Source organism: Biomphalaria glabrata, chromosome 8 (genome assembly GCF_947242115.1).
Source record: "Biomphalaria glabrata chromosome 8, xgBioGlab47.1, whole genome shotgun sequence".
In the NCBI taxonomy this organism is placed as follows: domain Eukaryota; kingdom Metazoa; phylum Mollusca; class Gastropoda; family Planorbidae; genus Biomphalaria; species Biomphalaria glabrata.
In genome coordinates this window covers 6,420,755-6,440,519 of record NC_074718.1, presented here as the reverse complement: position 1 = coordinate 6,440,519, position 19,765 = coordinate 6,420,755, and the positions used below count along the sequence as shown (strand labels likewise).

Below are 19,765 nucleotides of genomic sequence, written 5' to 3'. Positions count from 1 at the left end.
TATTCATTATCACGGCTGCCTCATGGATGGTATACACATTTTTATTAGGAGCAGTAATATCTGTTATTACAACGCTTTTAATTGTGTCACTCTGAATATATCGCGTAAATTTGGATTGTTGCAATCAATTTTTCGACCACTTGTACTCATCTTATCTTCCTCAAATTTCGCATATTGGCTCATACTCGATGCCAACACATGAATCAATAAAAAATCAACAAATTAATTAATTAGTCGTAATTAAGAATTAATTTTGTTTTTATACAGAAAATTAACTAATGTAATGGGAAATAAAATCGTGAGTGGTATGTAAATCAATGATACTACACATTTGTGTGAATTCTCTTGGCCAATGGTAAGGCCTACGTGGGACACTCACAAGTTTAATGATGGGCCCGCAAACTTTCTTCTTGACTTTCATCCTGCTTTAGCAGACTGAGGATTTTCACCTTATATCTTTCAAATACATTAGTGGTCAATATATATGTAAATGTTTAAACCTGAAACTAGTTTACGAGATCTAAACGGGACGGACGGACAGACATTTCACACAAAACTAATAGCGTCTTTTCCCCTTTCGGGGGCCGCTAAAAAAGGCGAAAATAATGATTTAAAAAAATACCCTTAGATTAAACAACTCTAGAAAGCAGAAAATAAAATAGACAAAACAAAAGTGTTGGGTGTGAATCTCACTTGAACTCAACACACGTGCCTTCACATTATTCAAAATGCGAATGATTGCGCACTGCGCATGTTCCACGTACAAAACAAGGCATAACTGCTTTCTAATCAGTAGTTTTAATTTTGTCATTGGAAAAAAAAACACCTATTTATTCATGTTATTTAGCATTTAGCCGAAAAACTGAATCATCAGCTATAACACCAAGATCAGACCAGTGTTTTCTAGGCAAAGTAAGAATGATAACCCTACTGTTCCGTGAGGCCTGTAAATGTTGCTCCACAAACTACGGGAATATTTCACTAGTAGGCCACTACGTAAATTAACCTCTACATTTCTTCTTCTTCGTTCTCATCTTACATGTTGAAGAGTTCAGATCAGTAATCCTATATATGAGATGAACCGCGCAGTGGTTTCCAGATCAGGTAGTTCTCTGTATAGTTTTTGTTCTGTAGTAAGGTTTTGGGGCCAGAGTCTTGTTCGGACCTCTTGATGTAGTATGCAGCTTTGAAGGACATGGTCAGCATTCTCTAGTGATGCTCCACAAGGGCAGGTTTCACTCGTCCCGACTTTTAGCTTCCGGAACATATGTTGTCCTCATTCTGTTGTGTTCGGTTCTGAGTCGAAAAATTATACGTTGGTCATGTCGAGATAGCTTATAATAGGTGTCCTTTTTCTTGTAATTGGGATGTGAGCTGGTACAATTCTCGTTTATTCTACACTATATTATTATCATCCTTTCTTCTGGGTAGAGAGGGATTTTCGTTTGTTTATTCATTCTTCCATCTTTGGCCAGTATGTCTGCTTTTTCAATGCCTTCTAATTCAATGTGTGCTGGGATTTATTGAAGAACAGTTTCCTTGCTCTCTAAATAATAAGCAAAGACGTTCGATTGATCATTATAGAAATAAAATATTTATTTTAAATTAAATAACAAAAAAAGTGCTTTAATTACTTACAGAATAGAAACAAAAGGCTCCTAGAATACTACAAAAAAAAGTTAAATCATAGTATTTGCCTGCGAATATAAATGGCGTCGCCCTGTCAAATCTGTGGGAAATACTGAATGTATATAAAGTGTAGAACTTCTTAGTTCGGTGACCAGCTAAATATGCATCTAGTCAACACCAATCAAAGGTAGAATAATATAAGTTAGAAAGATGAAACTCGTACCAATGGTTAAATAACAAACCATCTAGGGCACTATAAAGTCAAACAAGTTTATAACTAAATCAACCGCATACCAAGATGTCATCATATAACGGATCAAATCACATCTCACAATAATATGATGAAAGTGTACCTCTGAATCCACATCGGGTAAATTAACTGTACTAGTGTGCACACTTTCGGACCAAAGAACTCAAACATAACTGATTATCTTAACCCTTACATAATTATTCTGGGAACTGGGTTAATGACATGAAATCAATAGTTACCATTGTTTAAAAATCTTCTTCGACCTTTTTTTCATCTTCCTTATTATTTAAACATAGTTTTTGTTCTCATGTATTTAAATATTTTTTTCCCTGTGTAAGAAAAGTACTTTAAGAAATGGTATTGAATTGTACTAGTATTTTTTTTCCATCGATTTAAAGATTGAAAAAATACCCAGCACTGATGGTCTTCATTTCTTTTGTACGTATGTCATCATCTATCTCATAGATCACAAGGTCTGGTTGAGGAACTTTTTTTTTTTACTTTTTTACATGTTTCAAACGTTACTTTTACGATACCTGATTTGTTTTCTGCAAAATCAATGAAAAATAATGGTAAATTTAAAATTAAAAATATTTGTTCTGCGCTATTTTGTCACGCTCTTTTGTCGCGCTTTTTTGTCGGGTAACCGTAAACAGTGAATGTAATGTAGTTTGAAGTAATAACAAGTATTGAAAAAAAGGGGGGGGGGAAGGAACTTAAAATCAGACAGATGAGTCGGAGTCGTGGTATTATTAATGTACTATTTTAAAACAGTTAACTTCAGGGCAGAACTATGGCGGACGATTGAATAGGATGTATGCACGAGAGGCTAGAACCTTTTGGGTACGGCTTGCCGGGCTTGGCCACCTAACAAGGGAGGGGTTCGAATCCCAGAGCTGTGTTTGCTGAGCGTCTAGAAGGAAGCACGAACACTTCTCCCAGATACCTCCTCTCCCCCCCCCCCCCCAAACTGATCCACCAATGAGATTGGACCGTAGCGCACCGAGAAAGCTATAAGTATGAAAGATGCGCTGTATATAAGAAATTTAAAATTCTTTAAAAAAAAATACACTTAGTGTGCAGTCCTGGTTTTGTAGATTGATCTATTACTTTGCGTGTTTAATTTTAGTTATCGAGTCCCTCGTTGAAGTTTCCAAGACTTAATCACATCGTTTGTTTATTGGTCACTTGAGGCGAGGCAAATGGGTTCCCTCATCCCATGCGAGGCCGGAGGCCGAGCCTACCAGAGGACAAACTCCATATTTCAATATTGTACCATCGCATTCCATGGAGAAACCATCACCGCCAGTATCGCCCCGATGTGGAACGGTGCGACGGATCGGACGGGGTTAGCAAGCTTTTCTTCCATCCTCACCAGACAAATTCGCTAGAACATTCTGGGGTAGCTAACTGGAGGCTCTGTTCATTCTCATTCTTAGCCTATCTGCTTTTCCAGACACATGTTTCCGCGGAGGTGCCACTCTGAGATGACGTTCAGCGCTGTGCTTTATTACTATTATTGTTTTGCTCGTAATATTTGACTGATCCAGTGATTAGAAATAATTGTGTTTTTTAAATCAAGAAAACAACTTCTGTTTCTTATAACGCACACATATTTAAATTCGATGTGAGATTTTTTTTTTTCATATGTAATATATTAAAGCATTGGCTAGACTCCAGTAAATATCCTGAGTACTATAAATAATGTATTAAAAATTGTTTCCATTGTATACCAATTAAATTTGTATTAGTTCACCTTGTTTCTAAAACAATGTGAAAGGGTTAAGATAACTGCGCTATTATATCTCTGCATCTTTCCTTTTCAATGTCCAGTACGCTGTAGGGCTATGCACGCTTTATTTTTTATGAGTTATATCGCTTTGATCCAAACATTAGGTGTGGTAAAAAACTCCTCGAAAAATCGTGATATAGCTTTTTTTTTTTTTGTCTTCCCATGATTCTTTGATAGCATCCCATGGTTCTTTGATAGCATCCCATCATTCTTTGGTGTTATTCGTTGTTCATTCTTAGTAGCCTTCTCTTGATTCTTTAATTCAATGATTCATTGGTTGGAGTCTTCACAACACATTTAGATGACTTTCATTTCTTTTGTCTTTCCTGAAGATGTGAGAAGATTTTCAGAGAAGTTTTAAGAAGGTCAATGTTTATCTCCTTTGGTTATTTCAACACTCGATGAGCCTGTCTTCTACATCAGAGCTCTAGTAAGCTAGGACGTAGGACGTAATTGTCTCCTAGACTCGTAGGGCGTAATTATCTTCTTTGTTGAAGTTTCGTCTACGTTTCTCTACACACACACACGCCAACAGCCACACATGCTTTTTCCACATACATGACCAGCTTCATACATTTAAACTTCCCCACTCACACATTCACGAGCTCGCAAAAAGGGAACAGCAGCGGCTGGAGTTACTGCTCTTTTCTATATCTATGTAAAGCTTTCCAAATCATGGAACCAAAGTTTTGTTATATACCCAGATAAAATCATTTTCACTTTTTTTTTTTCTCTTACGCCCTTCTCTCTCCCCACTCACGCGCAAGTCTATATCCCACTAAAAATGTGCAAATAGCCAGTAATATACGTCACAAATATTCACTTTCACCCAAGCTATTACCACAATTAATGTTTGCTTTACAGAACACTCACATATAAGACAACTGACAACAACAACAACAACAACAAAAAGTCCGTGCTCTATTTTATTAGAACAAAGAAAAAGTTAATCCAGTCTTTTAATATTTTTTTTCATTCAGTATCTTTTTTTAAAATTATGTTTTAGAAAAGCGGTAAAAGGTTCTATCTTCAACGTCTGCAGGATGAACAGGTTTCTGCATCTCTGGTCAGAAAATGGCTTCAGTGGGTATACAAAAGAAGGGGAAAGAACCAACCCGTAACATCTTCTACTTTATCAAGGGGAAAGAATCCTGCTGGGACTCGAGCCAATGTTCCCGCTCATTAGCTATTCAGTTCAGCGGGGTCAGGTGACGTCGGTTGGCTGGAGGGGCATCCTGAATATTTGATGAGCTGAGAGGAAAGGGAAGGAATCCTAGTTACCTGCAAACCAATCACCCCCACAGTCTTATACAACGTCTACAAAATTATCTCCCCCTTTCCTATAAAAAGTCTCTTTCATTTCTTTTCCCACAACGCCATTTCCCGTAACGTCGAACGCATTATCGCCCTTTTCCTTTAGCTTTCGTTTAGCTTTTTTTTTCTGTTCTCTCCCATAGTCGTTATTTATTTTTGTTTTATTCTATAATTATATGGGGATAATTCTTCTATTATATCCCAAAATATCCCATTTTAATCTACGGAAAGGAAAAAAAAAGTTTAATTAGTAAATTCAAAGAGATGATTTCGAATTGGGTATAAAAGACACGACAAAATGGCGGCATTCAATCTCTATGAGAAGGAATCGCTCGTCTGATAAAGTTTTTCCATTTTCCATTTGTTTTGTTTCGTTTTCCATTAACTTCATATTTTGTGTTCCTACTTTTGATTTCTAGTTCATATATACATCTTGATCTTTTTTTTCCCCTTTACATTCGTAGAAGAAGACAAATAATGGAATTTCGGACTTTCTTCTATTTACTACTGACAGTTGTTCTGGCGTTATTCTCATGCGCGTCTTTCATATTTCTAATTAAGATTTTTATTTTGCCAGGGAGAATTCATTGACTATAAATTTAATTGACACTTTGTCTGTTTTCTTAGTAAGAAATCACAACGAAGACGTACCTGCTTTAGCATTAGCACCGTTTTTTTTTTTCCAGTTCTTACTATTTGCTTACACCAGTGTTTCCCAAACCCTAGTGTTCCGCATGGCCTGAATAAGATGCTCCACGAACTACTGGAATAATTAACTAGTAGGTCACCACGTGAATAAACCTCTCTAAAAAAAAATAGCAGAGTGCTCCGTTAAATGGTCAGAATGTGCGAAGTTTGGGAACCACTGGCTTACAATATCTTCATGGGTGAGAGAGACAAGGGAAAACGTCAGATGGAAAAGGTTGGGTAGATGGAAGTATGGAGATTTCCAAAACTGGCAAAGAAGAAGAAACCCTTTAGACGCGTGAGGTAGTTTAGCCTCTAAACACTAGAATTGTAATTCCATTTTGTATGCAATCATTGTAAAAAAAAACAGCACTTTAAGGGTTAATAGAGTGTCGCTCTTATAACGCGAGTATTGTGGATTCGATCCTTATTCTAGCCATTTTATTTTTTTTAAACAACGATTCCATGCAAACTAATCTGATCCGTATCCGATTACCTTATCTTATAAAATACAGACGCTGTATAGCGCCATGGAAGAAGTAGCATTTGTACAAATTTATCTTTATCTTTGTGTCTTTCTGAGTATTTTATTCGATTTTCTTTTTGTATTTGATGATAATGGTTCAGTGTTTTATGTTTAATTGCTACTTTACTTTTGAGTCTTCTATCCTGAAGGCTTTTTTAAATTTAGTGATTCTAATAAAGGTGTTACTCTAGTCAAATGTGAATATTCGTTTCTTACGAATCTCACTGCTCTATACAAACCAATCCAATCCTATCTTCTATCTAGTCTTAAGAATTTATGCTACTTTTGATATCTTTGACATATACCTTTATTTCATGTTCATCTTTCATCTATCTATCTATCTATCTATCTATCTATCTATCTATCTATCTATCTATCTATCTATCTATCTATCTATCTATCTATCTATCTATCTATCTATCTATCTATCTATCTATCTAATTTATCTATCTATCTATCTGTCTATCTAATCTATCTATCTATCTATTTAATCTATATATATCAAATGTGGAAAATATTCACGTCACAACTGGGCTTGCATACTCAGGTGAAACACTACACTCAACCTTAATCTTTGGAATTGAAGGCATTATTATATAATAACACATACATGTATGAACTGCGATGCTCTTTTTTTTCTTCCGAAATGTGAGGTTTTATTTAGCTGTTGTTAGATGTGAATAAAAATTAAATTTATTTTATTGTAAAGAAGGATATCGAGCTTTGATTCTATTTGTGCTTCATTTGGTTATTGTATACGCAAACATGGGGAGATGGGGAGATGTAGCTGGTGCTACAACAGAACGCACTTAAGAGGGATGTGTAGCTAAGTGTGGGATGTGTGGTTGAGTGACATAAACCGATTGGTGACCTATATAGGGTGTTCGAGTCCTGTCTCGAACTAAATTGTGCTTGCTGAGCGCCTAAAAGCAACTTTAAAACATTCACTCAATTACCTCCCCTCCCCCTTTTACAGGTCTACAAAACAGATTTAGGACAGACAGACAGCGCTGTGCATGCCAATAGCTTTAAAAATAATTTTTAGAAATTCGTTACGGCCAAATAAACAATACAAAACCTTTCAAATATTTCGATATTAACTTATGAAGCCGACAAAATATCAAAGATTGTATTCAGGGGCTTTTTTTTTTTTTTGTTCTTTTTTTTTTTGTTGTTGTTGTTGGTCCTCGGGGTTTTATTATTACGTTATTATCAAGCATCCCATTTAGGTTTTTCTGGGTAGAGGAATAGATAGACCTTGGGGGATTAATGGGCGGAATATGACCTAAAATTGTTTGGCATATTTTGAATGTTCCTTCAGAAATAAAGATGAATACAGCGTACACCAACCCTCCGGAAAGAAGATGATGAGACATGACAGTCGATAAGGTTCGATCCCGGGACCATTGAAACGACAGTCTAGAACCTATACCAAACGATGTACCAAATAACATCCATAACCAGGGAGGGGCGAGAAAATTGATACTAGAATTCCCGGACCAAAAGTAGATATATAAAGTGGTCCTTGCCAAATGAAAGTAATATACTAGAATCTACGGGCCAAAAGTAGAATCATTGAGAGGGTCAATCCGGGCCGTTTTATTGGAAAGGAAAAAAAAAAGGAGGGGGTTCATGCCAGGAAATTTGTGAACGAGTGCAAAGCTGGAAAAGATGTAATTCCTACCATTTTATTGAAAGTGGATTCGAAAAAAATGGGGTGGGGTTTTAACTGATTAAAAAAAAACAACAACAAGTAACACCCTGGGAACAAATCAATGGGCCGGTGCTAGTATGTTTATATTTTTAGATTTCTTTAAGGTACTCTCTCTCTCTTCGTAATACTAAACAGCAGCTATCTCTTGACAATTATTAATGTTTACGTTTAAAAACGTAGATATTTTTCATACACTTTCATGTTAACAATTTTTATTGAATTTCACAGTTGACAGTGAAAAGGGAACAAAAACTTGCAGTGTGAAATAAAACTCTTTCTTCTCTCTTCATAAACGTGTCATGTGACTAAAACTTCTTTTTTTTTTTTATATAAACACGATAGAAGAGAAAGACAGTGTTTGTTTTAAAGAAGAGTCTTACAGTAATTATCGGGTTCTCCCGTTTCTGCCGACATCTGAGGTTATCCCATCAGGGCGACTTGAAGTCTCCTGAATGAGCATCATCCATCATTGGACTTAATTCTCTTGCGCTCTCGGCCTCGTTTCTGAGGCGTAAGGAGGCAGGAGAGGCTGTGGCTACGTCTTGTGAACATTTACAAAACAAAAAAAAAAAAAAAAAAGAAAATAGAATGTGTTTAGTTTCAATACATTTTGTATCCGAGATCTCTCTCCTAATCTCTCCTTCTCTCTATTTCATTGTCTCTCTTTGTCTCTCTCTCTCTCTTTTCTTTGTCATTAATGAATTTGCCTTTAGAGATAAGGAAATTGATTTCAAACGATTAGGACTTGGGTGAACACAGTAATCAAATTACTAGCTAAAAATTAAATACTTTTTCATTAATAAATGATTATATTTCTACTTTTAAATAACACTTAGATCTGTAAGTTTAAAAAAAAGGTCACGGTATAGAGCTCTTTAGAGAAATCAGTTCTGACCTATATATTTTACATCTTCAGGTTATTTGTAATTGATTGTTTCTGAACAACTGAAGATAATTTCTCAACCTTGTTACAATTCTATTAGATAGATAGATAGATAGATAGATAGATAGATAGATAGATAGATAGATAGATAGATAGATAGATAGATAGATAGATAGATAGATAGATAGATAGATAGATAGATAGATAGATAGATAGGTAGGTAGGTAGGAATGTAGGTAGGTAGGTAGATAGATAGATAGATAGATAGATAGATAGATAGATAGATAGATAGATAGATAGATAGATAGATAGATAGATAGATAGATAGACGGAAGGACGGACGGACGGACGAACAGACAGACAGACAAACAGACAGACAGACAGACAGACAGACAGATAGATAGACAGATAGATAGACAGATAGATAGATAGATAGATAGATAGATAGATAGATAGATAGATAGATAGATAGATAGATAGATAGATAGATATTTTTTAAACATTATTTAATCTTTTTGTGTTTTACTCTGAGACCCTGTTGCATATGAGACCCTGGGTGTGTATATGTGTGTGTGTCTTAGTGTTTATATACATAGACACATAACTTTTAGCTTTTTGAAAGGCATGAACAATTTTTGGAATTGTATACACTTACTGCCATGGTTGAAAGAATAAATTATTAATAAACATGCCCTTTCTAAAAAATTGTTACTTAATTAGGAAACACGCAAAGTTTGAGTCTATGTCAATTCTTTGGCAAACTTGAATAATTATATTATCTTATTAATTACAGACGTTACTTCAAAAGATAAGATAAGATAATTACGCCCATGTGTTAATCTAATCATACATGTTAAACAGAGGCTTGAACTTTGCTAAGTCACTGGGTTTCCTGGCTGATTCAAGCAAACCCATTCAATGCTCTTGTGGCACTTTAATTAAAAACTATTAAAGTCTAAACGCCGGAACATAGGGGATAAGAAATGTACCTTTATCTTTATATTTTTGGTATTTTATTAGGTTTAGTTTTTGTATTTGTAAATTATAGTTTAGTGTTTTGTGTTTTTGTGTAATATTTACTGCCTCGTGAAACACTGCACTCGTCCTTAATCTTCCGATTCGAAGACATTTCCAGTATTATTGTTAACGGCTTGTGAATTATTTTCAGGTTACTTTCAATAATCATGTATAATCTTTCGCTTGTATTGCTTGCTCCATCTTTTTTATCAACTTCCTTTTTTTAAATGCGCTTCCTAGTCCAGTATTAGTCCTATGCCAACAGACATAATTTTTTAGACTATAAGATTGCCAGGTCAGCTCAACATATCAACATCTTTGTTCTTTAAAAAAAAAAAAAAAAAAACTGTCTCCAGCCATGTCAGGTGCCCATTAGAGAAGGTTAGGGCTCAGAGGCGTCCCCATGGGGCGCCAGAAAGAGGACTCCTGTCTTGACCAGGATCCGATTAGTTGTTCATGCAGGCTGTCTGAAGGCGCGCCCTCTCAACCCCGTCTCCATACACTAATGATTTGAAGTCACTTTATGACACTCCCCGTTACCCAGAGACATTCTCTCCGCCCACCCTCGCCACCAACAATGTTCTTTATTACAATAAGGATTGCGATAATAAGGATTTAAGGGATATGTATCAAAGTAAAGTGTTATACATATTAAGGATGGGGGTCAATTAATGAACTTATTTAGGCAATCTAGGAATTGGGTGGGGGTCTGAAATGTTTATTCTCCAAAAACATTGCGATGACCAAAGGTCAAGATGGTACCTCCAAATAATTTGGGACTTTTGGGGGGGGGGGGTGAACATTTGTCGAATTTATACAGAAAATATAGATTTATGGGTAAATATTTTCATTTCAGTTTGTCGTATTAGACATGAATCACTAGACGTCCGCTAAAAGCTGGACTTAACCCTTTCTCTAATTGACGATGCCAACGTTGATTTGATCCCCATTAAATTAAAAGGATTTTGGTGCTTATAAACTTTAATTTGTGTTGTGTAAAAAGAGCATGCTTTCTCCTACAAGTTAATACCGAAATATAACATTTTCTGATAATAAACAAAAAGTTATTGGAGTTTAACCATAACAGGATAGTGAAATGCAAAAAAAAGCGAAATGAATAATACTTTCGAAATGAGGAAAATAATTACGGAGAGAAAGAGTTAACATTAGCATTTTATTTGTCTTTGAAAAATAAAGAGAAAAAAAACGTTAATAAGAATGGACATCGAACCCACGAAATTCACTTTATTAGAGCGATATATTTCTATGTACGAAGTTTTAGATTGAAATTGAAATGATTTTACTTGAGTTTTTGACTTTTTGACCATTTCCATGTCTTTACGATCTTCCATATCTTGACCATCTTCCATGACTTTGACCATCTTCCATGACTTTGACCATCTTCCATGACTTTGACCATCTTCCATGACTTAAACATCTCCCTTCCACCTGCTGACTATAAAAAAGGTGTGAGTTAATAGCAGGAATTGTTACACAAAAAAAAAAGATATCCAAATGAACGCTACAGCTTTTGACTATAAATCTAATGTCAGAATGAATCTTTTTTCTCGATTGACTGGGAACAAATGTTTATTGTAATCTTTCGTACAACTTTCTCGACAATGGAACGACAGTTTCCCGACGAGCAATCTGGGAAGTGGGAATTTCCACTTCAAAAGAATGCACCCACCTATGGCCGTAACCAAATTGAAAGCAGGTTACTATAAACACGTTAGGCTAACTCGGGTTAGGGTTAGTTAGTTTGCTTGTAAGTGTTTAGGTGAGTAGGTGATTAGGTTCGTTTTTCATGATTACTTATAACAATTTTTTTTTTATCAACAGGGAAACTTCTTCTCCAGCTTAGATGATGGCTTCCTGGCCAGGGCCGAAGCCATGGGAGTTATGGATATTTCAAAGCCATCGGGAGGTCACCAGTTGATGAAGCCTGAAGGCCTCTACGGGCACACGCCCGACTTCACTGGACACAATGGTGGTCCTCCTCGTCATCAGATGTCTACGCATCCCCATCCACACCACCATCCCCACCCACACCAGCATCATGGGTTTGGACCGTCCGAGTCAATGTTTGACCAGCTCACAGGCTCGCCTAACGGGCCCCCTGGGATGCAGCTGGGACCGGTCGGCTCCATGGCGGAGCACCACAACAACCTCATGGTGCCCAGTGGGCCCACTTACCCTCAACACCACCAGATGTATCCGCCTATGTACTCACACCCGTCATCAGTGGTCAACACACACCCTGGGCTGCAACCGCACCCGGGGAGCATGCACCACCAGGGCGTCCATGAGTCCGACTGCGACCCCCGCGAGCTGGAGATGTTCGCGGAGCGGTTCAAGCAGAGACGAATTAAGCTTGGAGTAACCCAAGCCGACGTCGGCGCCGCACTGGCTAACCTCAAGATCCCCGGAGTGGGCTGCCTCAGCCAAAGCACGATCTGCAGATTTGAGTCTCTCACTCTGAGCCACAATAACATGATCGCTTTGAAACCAATCCTGCAGACTTGGCTCGAGGACGCCGAGAAGCAAGCGAGGGAGAGGAAGGCGGAACTTGAGAACGGCCTCAACGGGGACAAAAAGAGAAAGAGGACCTCTATTGCAGCTCCGGAGAAGCGATCCCTGGAAGCTTACTTTGCAGTTCAACCACGACCTTCCGGGGAGAAGATCGCGCAGATAGCGGAGAAGCTTGACTTAAAGAAAAACGTTGTCCGCGTTTGGTTCTGCAATCAGCGACAGAAGCAGAAACGCATGAAGTTTTCAGCAATAGCTGCAGGCATGACCATGGGACATCATTGACAGCATCACCTTGACCTGTGACCTATGTATATACACATGGATTAAAAAAACATTCTTAGAAACAGTTCCAGACGTGTGAAATTGGTTCTGCAATCAGCGACAGAAGCAGAAACGCATGAAGTTTTCATTAATAGCTGCAGGCATGACCATGGGACATCATTGACAACATCACCTTGACCTGTGACCTATGTATATACACATGGATTAAAAAACATTCGTAGAAACAGTTCCAGACGTGTGAAATTCGAAAGGAAAAAAAAAATTAAAGAAAGAAAAAAAAAAAGAGGGAAATTCCCAGCAAGGGAAGTAATTCACCTGTTTGCAATCGTCTGCTCTGTGTTATCACTAGTCAGAACGAGGAGAACTTTAGTGAAGGACAAGGATGATGATCGATTGGAGAAAGCCAGAGATCGAATCAAAATTTGAGATAGCCACGTAAATTTAGGAGCCGGGCAAGATAATCCCTCTAAAAAGTCAAGTCAATATGACTTAAAGAGCTCAGCCAGCAGACAAGATTGACTTATCGTTTCCCCGATAAGGCAATGACGTCACAACCACTAATCCCCCTCCCCTCCACACACACACACACCATCATAAATTCATTCCTTAAACGCGATAACATTTTTCAAACATTTTGTTTTTTCTTTAAAGACTAACATTGGCCTAAATATTTCAGGGTTAATGTTGCCACGGCAATAGTCACGAATCACAAGAGCGACTTACCCGGAAATGTGTACAGTGTTCTTAAACTTTGCGATGAGCAGAAGTGGAGAGCTCCATGTGATGCGGGATCTTGTTTTTTAGAGTGTCACACAATACATTGTTAGAGACAGGGTGTGCGGTTTAAAAAAAAAAATTCAACTAACGCCATAATACTCTACATTTTCGAACTGTACGAATTTCCATGGGGCTTGGTGGCTTAGGGGTAAGCTTTTGACTTCCAAACCTAAGCTTGCCAAGTTTGAATCCCAGCGATGACTGAGATCCTGGATATCAGGATTTTTTAGGACGCCCCTGAGTCCACCCAGCTCTAAGTCAATGTCTTCGCCTCTGCAACTCGAGGCTCAACATTTAAAAACAAAATGAGATTACTGTGTAAATATATTCATATTTCTGCCCCCATGTTTTTATCTTCATTTAGATAAATAATTATAGGATGTATATACCAAGTCTAGGGCACAGTACACAAGATGTAAGACTTTAGGATGCTAACCATATGATTATTTTGTACCTGAAATGAATGGTAATCTGTGTTTGAAAGAATGTAAAGTACTTTCTTTCTTTACAACCTACTTAGAGCACAGCAATGTAAATAGCACTGATAAGAATAGTATCACTGGTTTTGCACATTGATGTAAATAACACTTCAACTGATTGAGAGGTTGATTTTGCACTGGAATGCACACAGTTCGATAAATGGATGCATTGAATACAAATACTCAAGACTCTATAACATCTGTAACCTAATATAACATAGTCAAGTTGATTTGTAATCACAGATAAGAAAAAGGACTGCTCAAAGAATCAACTCAGATCACTGGCCCCAAGACTCGTGGATCGGAGAACCACTGCGCATCAGATATAGAAGTTCTCCACTAGGTGGATTTACAATAAAAAAGCTTATGCAGAAGAACACTAAATAAAATACCAATTATCCCAAAACGGGTCAACATGTTCGTGCATTCAAGTTTGAACTGAATGATTTCAATTCGATGTTAGTAAATTAGTATAGCGTGCTTAGTATTAATTGAGATGTACCAATCCGTTGAAATAACAAGGTGTGATATTGCTCATGTACATAGAGGTAAAGACAGTATAATGCTGTACGCAACATGTACACAAATTGAAAGGTCTAAAAAAATTATGGTGTTTACACACACACACACCGATAACATTTATAAACTGACTCACACAATCACGATTATAAACACGCACACACATTACATGGACAGTATCAGTAACTTTGCGTTTTTAACCGTCGTTGACTTGTGGCACCAAACTGCTGGTAGACAACTGAACCGCTGTAGACGTAATATCTTTCAACTTGCAAAACTTCCTTGTGTACAAGACTAAATAGAACTTTTAGTCAAGTTGATATGAGATAAAATAAATGTACTAGATTTTAATAATAATATTTAAAAAAATCAAAAAACAACTCACAACAATAACATAGTAATAGTGACAACTGACCTCGCAAATATGGTCGAGGCCCCAGAATCCCTTAGAAGATTCTCGTAACCTGTCAGAGGGCAGTACAGCTGCTGACCTGCCACATCACCAGAGGGTTCCTCAGTGGACACTGTTAGGAGGACTACAATGAATTTTGTTTCCCTCTAATGAAGCTCGACCCTGGCAGCGTCATAGAATGATAATTAGGTCATTTCCATAATATTGATAATAGCAGCACGTAGTTACAGGTGCTTTTAATTTTACGTTTAATTTTAATGACCTTTGTATGCACTGACCAGTGGTCATCTTCAATGTATAAAATATTTAGTAAGGAATTGTAAAAATGTGACTACGATGTACATGACACAGTATGGACTTCTGGTTTTACAAGTGCGTTTGTGTTGACGCATATGTAAGTGTGTGTATTTTTAACACACTGCTGTGTATTTGAAATATATATATATACGTATGTGCTGACAGACGTATAATTTTGTGCTATTTTTATTCGTTATAAAGATGTACTTAAATTGGTGTATCCCTTGTTCAATATCCTGGTTACATTGAAATAATTATTAGAAATATTTTTTGTTAAAATTTTTATTTCATAACCGCACCTTTATTTAACTTGTCCCCTGTCCACGAGAGATAACTCTAGTGTCTTTAGCATTAAATAGGCCTACTCGTGTATTAAAGACGATACTTGGGAGTTGTTACGTGTATGTTTCCATGGATACTATAGCGGAAGTCATTTCTATGAGACTACTAACGAAGAAAATGAGCTAAATCTAGAATACAGGTATTACTGAAGGGAAGTAAGCATCTAGTTTTTTTCTGAAATTGTATATTTTATGTTTTTGCATTGGTTTTGGTAATTAATTTATCTTGTTATTCTTATAAATTAAATCTAATAACCATTTAGTCAATATCATTCTGAAAATTCTTGTCTTGGTGAAAAAGAACTACTCTTTTTTAAAATAAAAAAAAATTAATTTACAAAGTGGAAATCATAATAGAAGAGAAATCACGACGTACTTTATTTAATTAACACACGTTACCCGACAGCACAGTACATCCCACACACAACAAATAGACAACATAAACTGATAACTGCACTGATATGTATAGATATTAACCATAAGCTATAGAAATTTCTTGTGCCGGAAATGAATGATCCTCCTAAGTTATTTAACCATAGTGTGTAGAGCTCATAGCTACCAGAGGCTATTGATTGAAGAAAATAAAAATCCTGTTCACTTTTCTACGGCAATCTTGACGCGACACCAAGTAATGTCTTTATCTTATAAAATAATGGAACATTTTATGTCCATTTTTTTTAGTTGTAACAGCGATGGCACTATGTTAACATTGTCTTCAGTTTCACTTTTAATAAAATTCTAAAGCCAGAATTTATAGTAATCAATACACATTTTTTTTAATTGTTACTCTTAGAGACTGTAATAGCTTCAAAATTATATAAAAATGCAAGCGTTGCAATCACAATTGCAGCGGCGTAGCTAGGGTGGGGGAGGGAGGTGGAGAATTTGAAAATCCCCCCGGGCCCACACTTGAGGGGGGCCCCAAATAAGTGTTTTTTTACATTAAATATTGAATATAAATGAAAATGCAGGGGCCCCCAAGGAGGTCAAGCCCCCCCCCCCCCAGGACCCCAAATGATGGCGAATTCTTAGCTACGCCCCTGCACAAATGACAATAATTTTACTAGAAAGATATTTTAAAAATAGTTTAGTATTTTATAACATAGATGTTTATTTTTATCTAACATGAAAAAAATCTGGCCAATTAGTGTTGATTTCCCCACTATAAATATTGAACACAGTAGCTCGGCCGTTGAAGAAGGTACTTAGCACAATGATCGCCCCGCCTTGACGTTATCCAAAAATGTGTCCATAAGAGTTGATCTGGTCAAAGCCAAGGTTTTCAAACTCGTGATCAGTCGTTTCTATCTAAGTGCTCTGTCCCTCGGCCACCACGCCTGCAAGGTGAAAGGTTAAGTTGTTAGACCAAAAACTGACATAACCAGCTCGTAGCATTCCAGTTTACTGATTTTTTTTTCTTATAGAAATTCCGATTTATTAAAACCATTCCTTTTACGAATTGTATTTTTTTTTCTTTAATGTTTAAAATTATTTTGACTAGTCCACAATATTTGTGTTTATTATTTATTTATTTATTTATTTTATTTTTCACTTTTGTGGAAATAATCTACTAATGTGCAATTTATCGATGATAGTTCGCTTCGTTCCTTTATTTTTATGTTCCTAATTTTTATACGCATGACTTGAAAAAGGTTCAGTTTCCAGTTTTTAACATTGTTAACAATATTATAATTTTCAAAATTAAAAAAAAAAAAAATATCTAAAAAAAAAATTAAGATAAAAAATAATTATACGGAACAATTACGATTTTTTATCTTCCACACAATCGTTAATGTATGTTTATATGTTAATTGTTTCGTTTACTATGTGAATTTTTTTTTAGAACTTTCATTCTATGTTTTACATTGCCATTTTATTTTGTTCAATTATATTTTAAGAACATCTATTAGTTTTGAATTAATATTTTTTTTACAAAATATCTTTTTCGTGATATGATAAATAAAATCTTAAATTTTACACGTTGGTTTCTTGTTTGTTTGTTTCGTGAGTTTTATCTAGCCACGTCTTTCCCTGTTTATATATTTATAGTTCCACAACTCTCAGCTCTAGCGAGAACCAAGCAATGTATAACAAAGACTGCTTGGGAGGGAAGAAAATAAGGGCCGGGATGGGGGTGTACTATAGTCAATCTATCTATGGCCACCAAGAAGTAATGGAAAGTTCAGATACTATCAGCAGGGCCGGCCTTGGATAATTGGAGGCCCTATGCTATTTTTTTTTTTTTAGTGGCCCGAAAGGAGTTTAAAAAATAGTAAAAAGAAACAGTGAAAAAATAAAATTAAGCAATTTATAAAAAAATATGTCCGTCTATATCTAAATCAACAAATAACTGAAATTCATATATAGCCATTTCCGTGATAGATACATAGACAAATAAACAGAGTCATCATCTCATCTCTGCCCGTGGTTCCTTCTGGGGCATAGGCCACCAACTAGCTTCCTCCAGACATCTCGGTTCTGGGCGAGTCTCTCCAACTGTCCCCACGTCTTGCCCATCTGCTTGGTTTCTGCTTCCAGATCGCGGCGCCATGTATTCCCGGGCCGTCCTCTCTTACTCTTTCCTTGGGGGGTTCCAGGTTAGGGCTTGCCTTGTTATATTGGATGCAGGCTTGCGAAGAGTGTGACCTATCCATCTCCAGCGTCTCTGAAGGATATCTACTTCAATGGGCTGCTGCTTTGTTCTTTGCCACAGTTCCTCATTCGAGATCTTGTCAGGCCAGTGGATCATAAGAATCTACCTGGATTGTTTTCATGGTGGTGATGGTGGTTCTCCAGGTCTCTGCTCCATAAAGTTGTATTGGCTTAACAAGGGTGTTACAGAGCCTGATCTTGGTGGTGTTGCTTATTTCCCTAAATCCCCAGGTGTTCTTCAGCTGATAGAAGGCTGCTCAAGCTTTGCCAATGCGGGTTCTGACATCTGCATCTGTTCCTCCATGGTGGTCTAGGATACCTCTTCCAGCCCTCACCTTGGACTGTAATGGGTGTATTATTGGATGCCTTTATCTTGAACACCTTGCTCTTCCCTCTGTTTATGGTAAGACCCATTCTAGTCATGGTGCTCTACTATGTTTGAGATCTGACCCAAGTTTCGCAATTTTTTTCTCAAATTTTTTTTCTAGTACCATGTCAGGGGAGGCCCTAGGCTGCTGCCTAGTTTGCCTAAGTCTACGACGGCCCTGCTAGCCAATTCGATAAACAATTGACACAGAATAAAAATGAACACATGAACTTTTTCTGAATATAATTTATTCGATCATTCGAATCTGAACTATTCGCTCGGTGTTGTTGATGCCATTTACTAGACATGGAACAACTAGCTTGTCTTATCTTATATAATACAGACGTTACTTCAAAAAAAAAGATGATTTTGTCCTACGCGTCATACATCTAGTCATTAGTCATGCATGTTAACCAATGACTTAAATTATGCCAAGTCACTGGTTTTCCTGACTGGCTCAGGCAGCCCATTCCATGCTCTAATAGCACTAGGGAAGAAGGAGCATTTGTACAAATTTGTCCTAGCATATGGAACGAGGAATTTATTATAAATCTTTGTGTCTTTCTGATTTTTTTTTTGATTTTTTTTATTTGAAGTTCAGTGTTTTATTGCATAATTGCTAATTTACTTTTAAGTCTTGTATATAGATCTAAGTAAGTAAGAAATGCATTAAATCTATTACGATATAGTACAAGTACTCCTTCTTCCCTGGAGTCATTGGAGAACGGAGAGACTAATGACCTAGCAAAGCTTGGTCTCTAATTAACAGATTAACGCAAGAATACTTGGAAAAAAAAAAGGTAGGGGGTGCGATAATTGTATTCTTTTTGAATGAATGGCGGTTGTTTTTTAAGATTCATAGATGATAATAATGAAAACAAGCAAAAAAAAATATTTTTAAAAATCTTGTAAAAAAAAAGAAAAAGCTTATCGCATGGGGAAGAACTCCACACTTACAACTATATCTCTCAATAATGTAGAAGTTATTTTCCTTATTCGTTATCAAACAAACAAACGAAATTATTAATAACTAATTGAGTATTTTGTTAATTTTAAATTGATTTGTATGTCGTTAGGTACAGTAAATAAAAGTTTAAAGTTTCCACTAGATCAGAGAATGGGTGTGTGTAAGAAAGTGTACAATTATCTAAGGGAACCAAATCCTACATATTGAGCCGTATGTGTTACTACTGAAGATTAATTTCCCTTGTTGGTATTTTACAATATAATTGATGAGCAGTAATTGTTTCGAAGTAATTGTTTCGAAGTAATTGTTTCGAATATTGGTTCATTTT

At 36.5% G+C, this 19,765-nt stretch overlaps 1 protein-coding gene across 2 annotated transcripts in view; it reads left to right on the top strand.

Moving 5' to 3' along the window:
• The window catches only part of LOC106067966 (brain-specific homeobox/POU domain protein 3-like), a 79,878-nt gene extending 63,858 nt beyond the window's left edge, over positions 1 to 16,020 (top strand). For both annotated transcript variants that reach the window (XM_056039289.1, XM_013227242.2), the window contains exon 2: positions 11,655 to 16,020. In XM_056039289.1, the coding sequence (XP_055895264.1) occupies positions 11,655 to 12,626 (972 nt within the window). In that variant the 3' untranslated portion in view covers positions 12,627 to 16,020. The remainder of the gene's footprint in view (positions 1 to 11,654) is intronic.
• Positions 16,021 to 19,765: the final 3,745 nt, after the last annotated feature.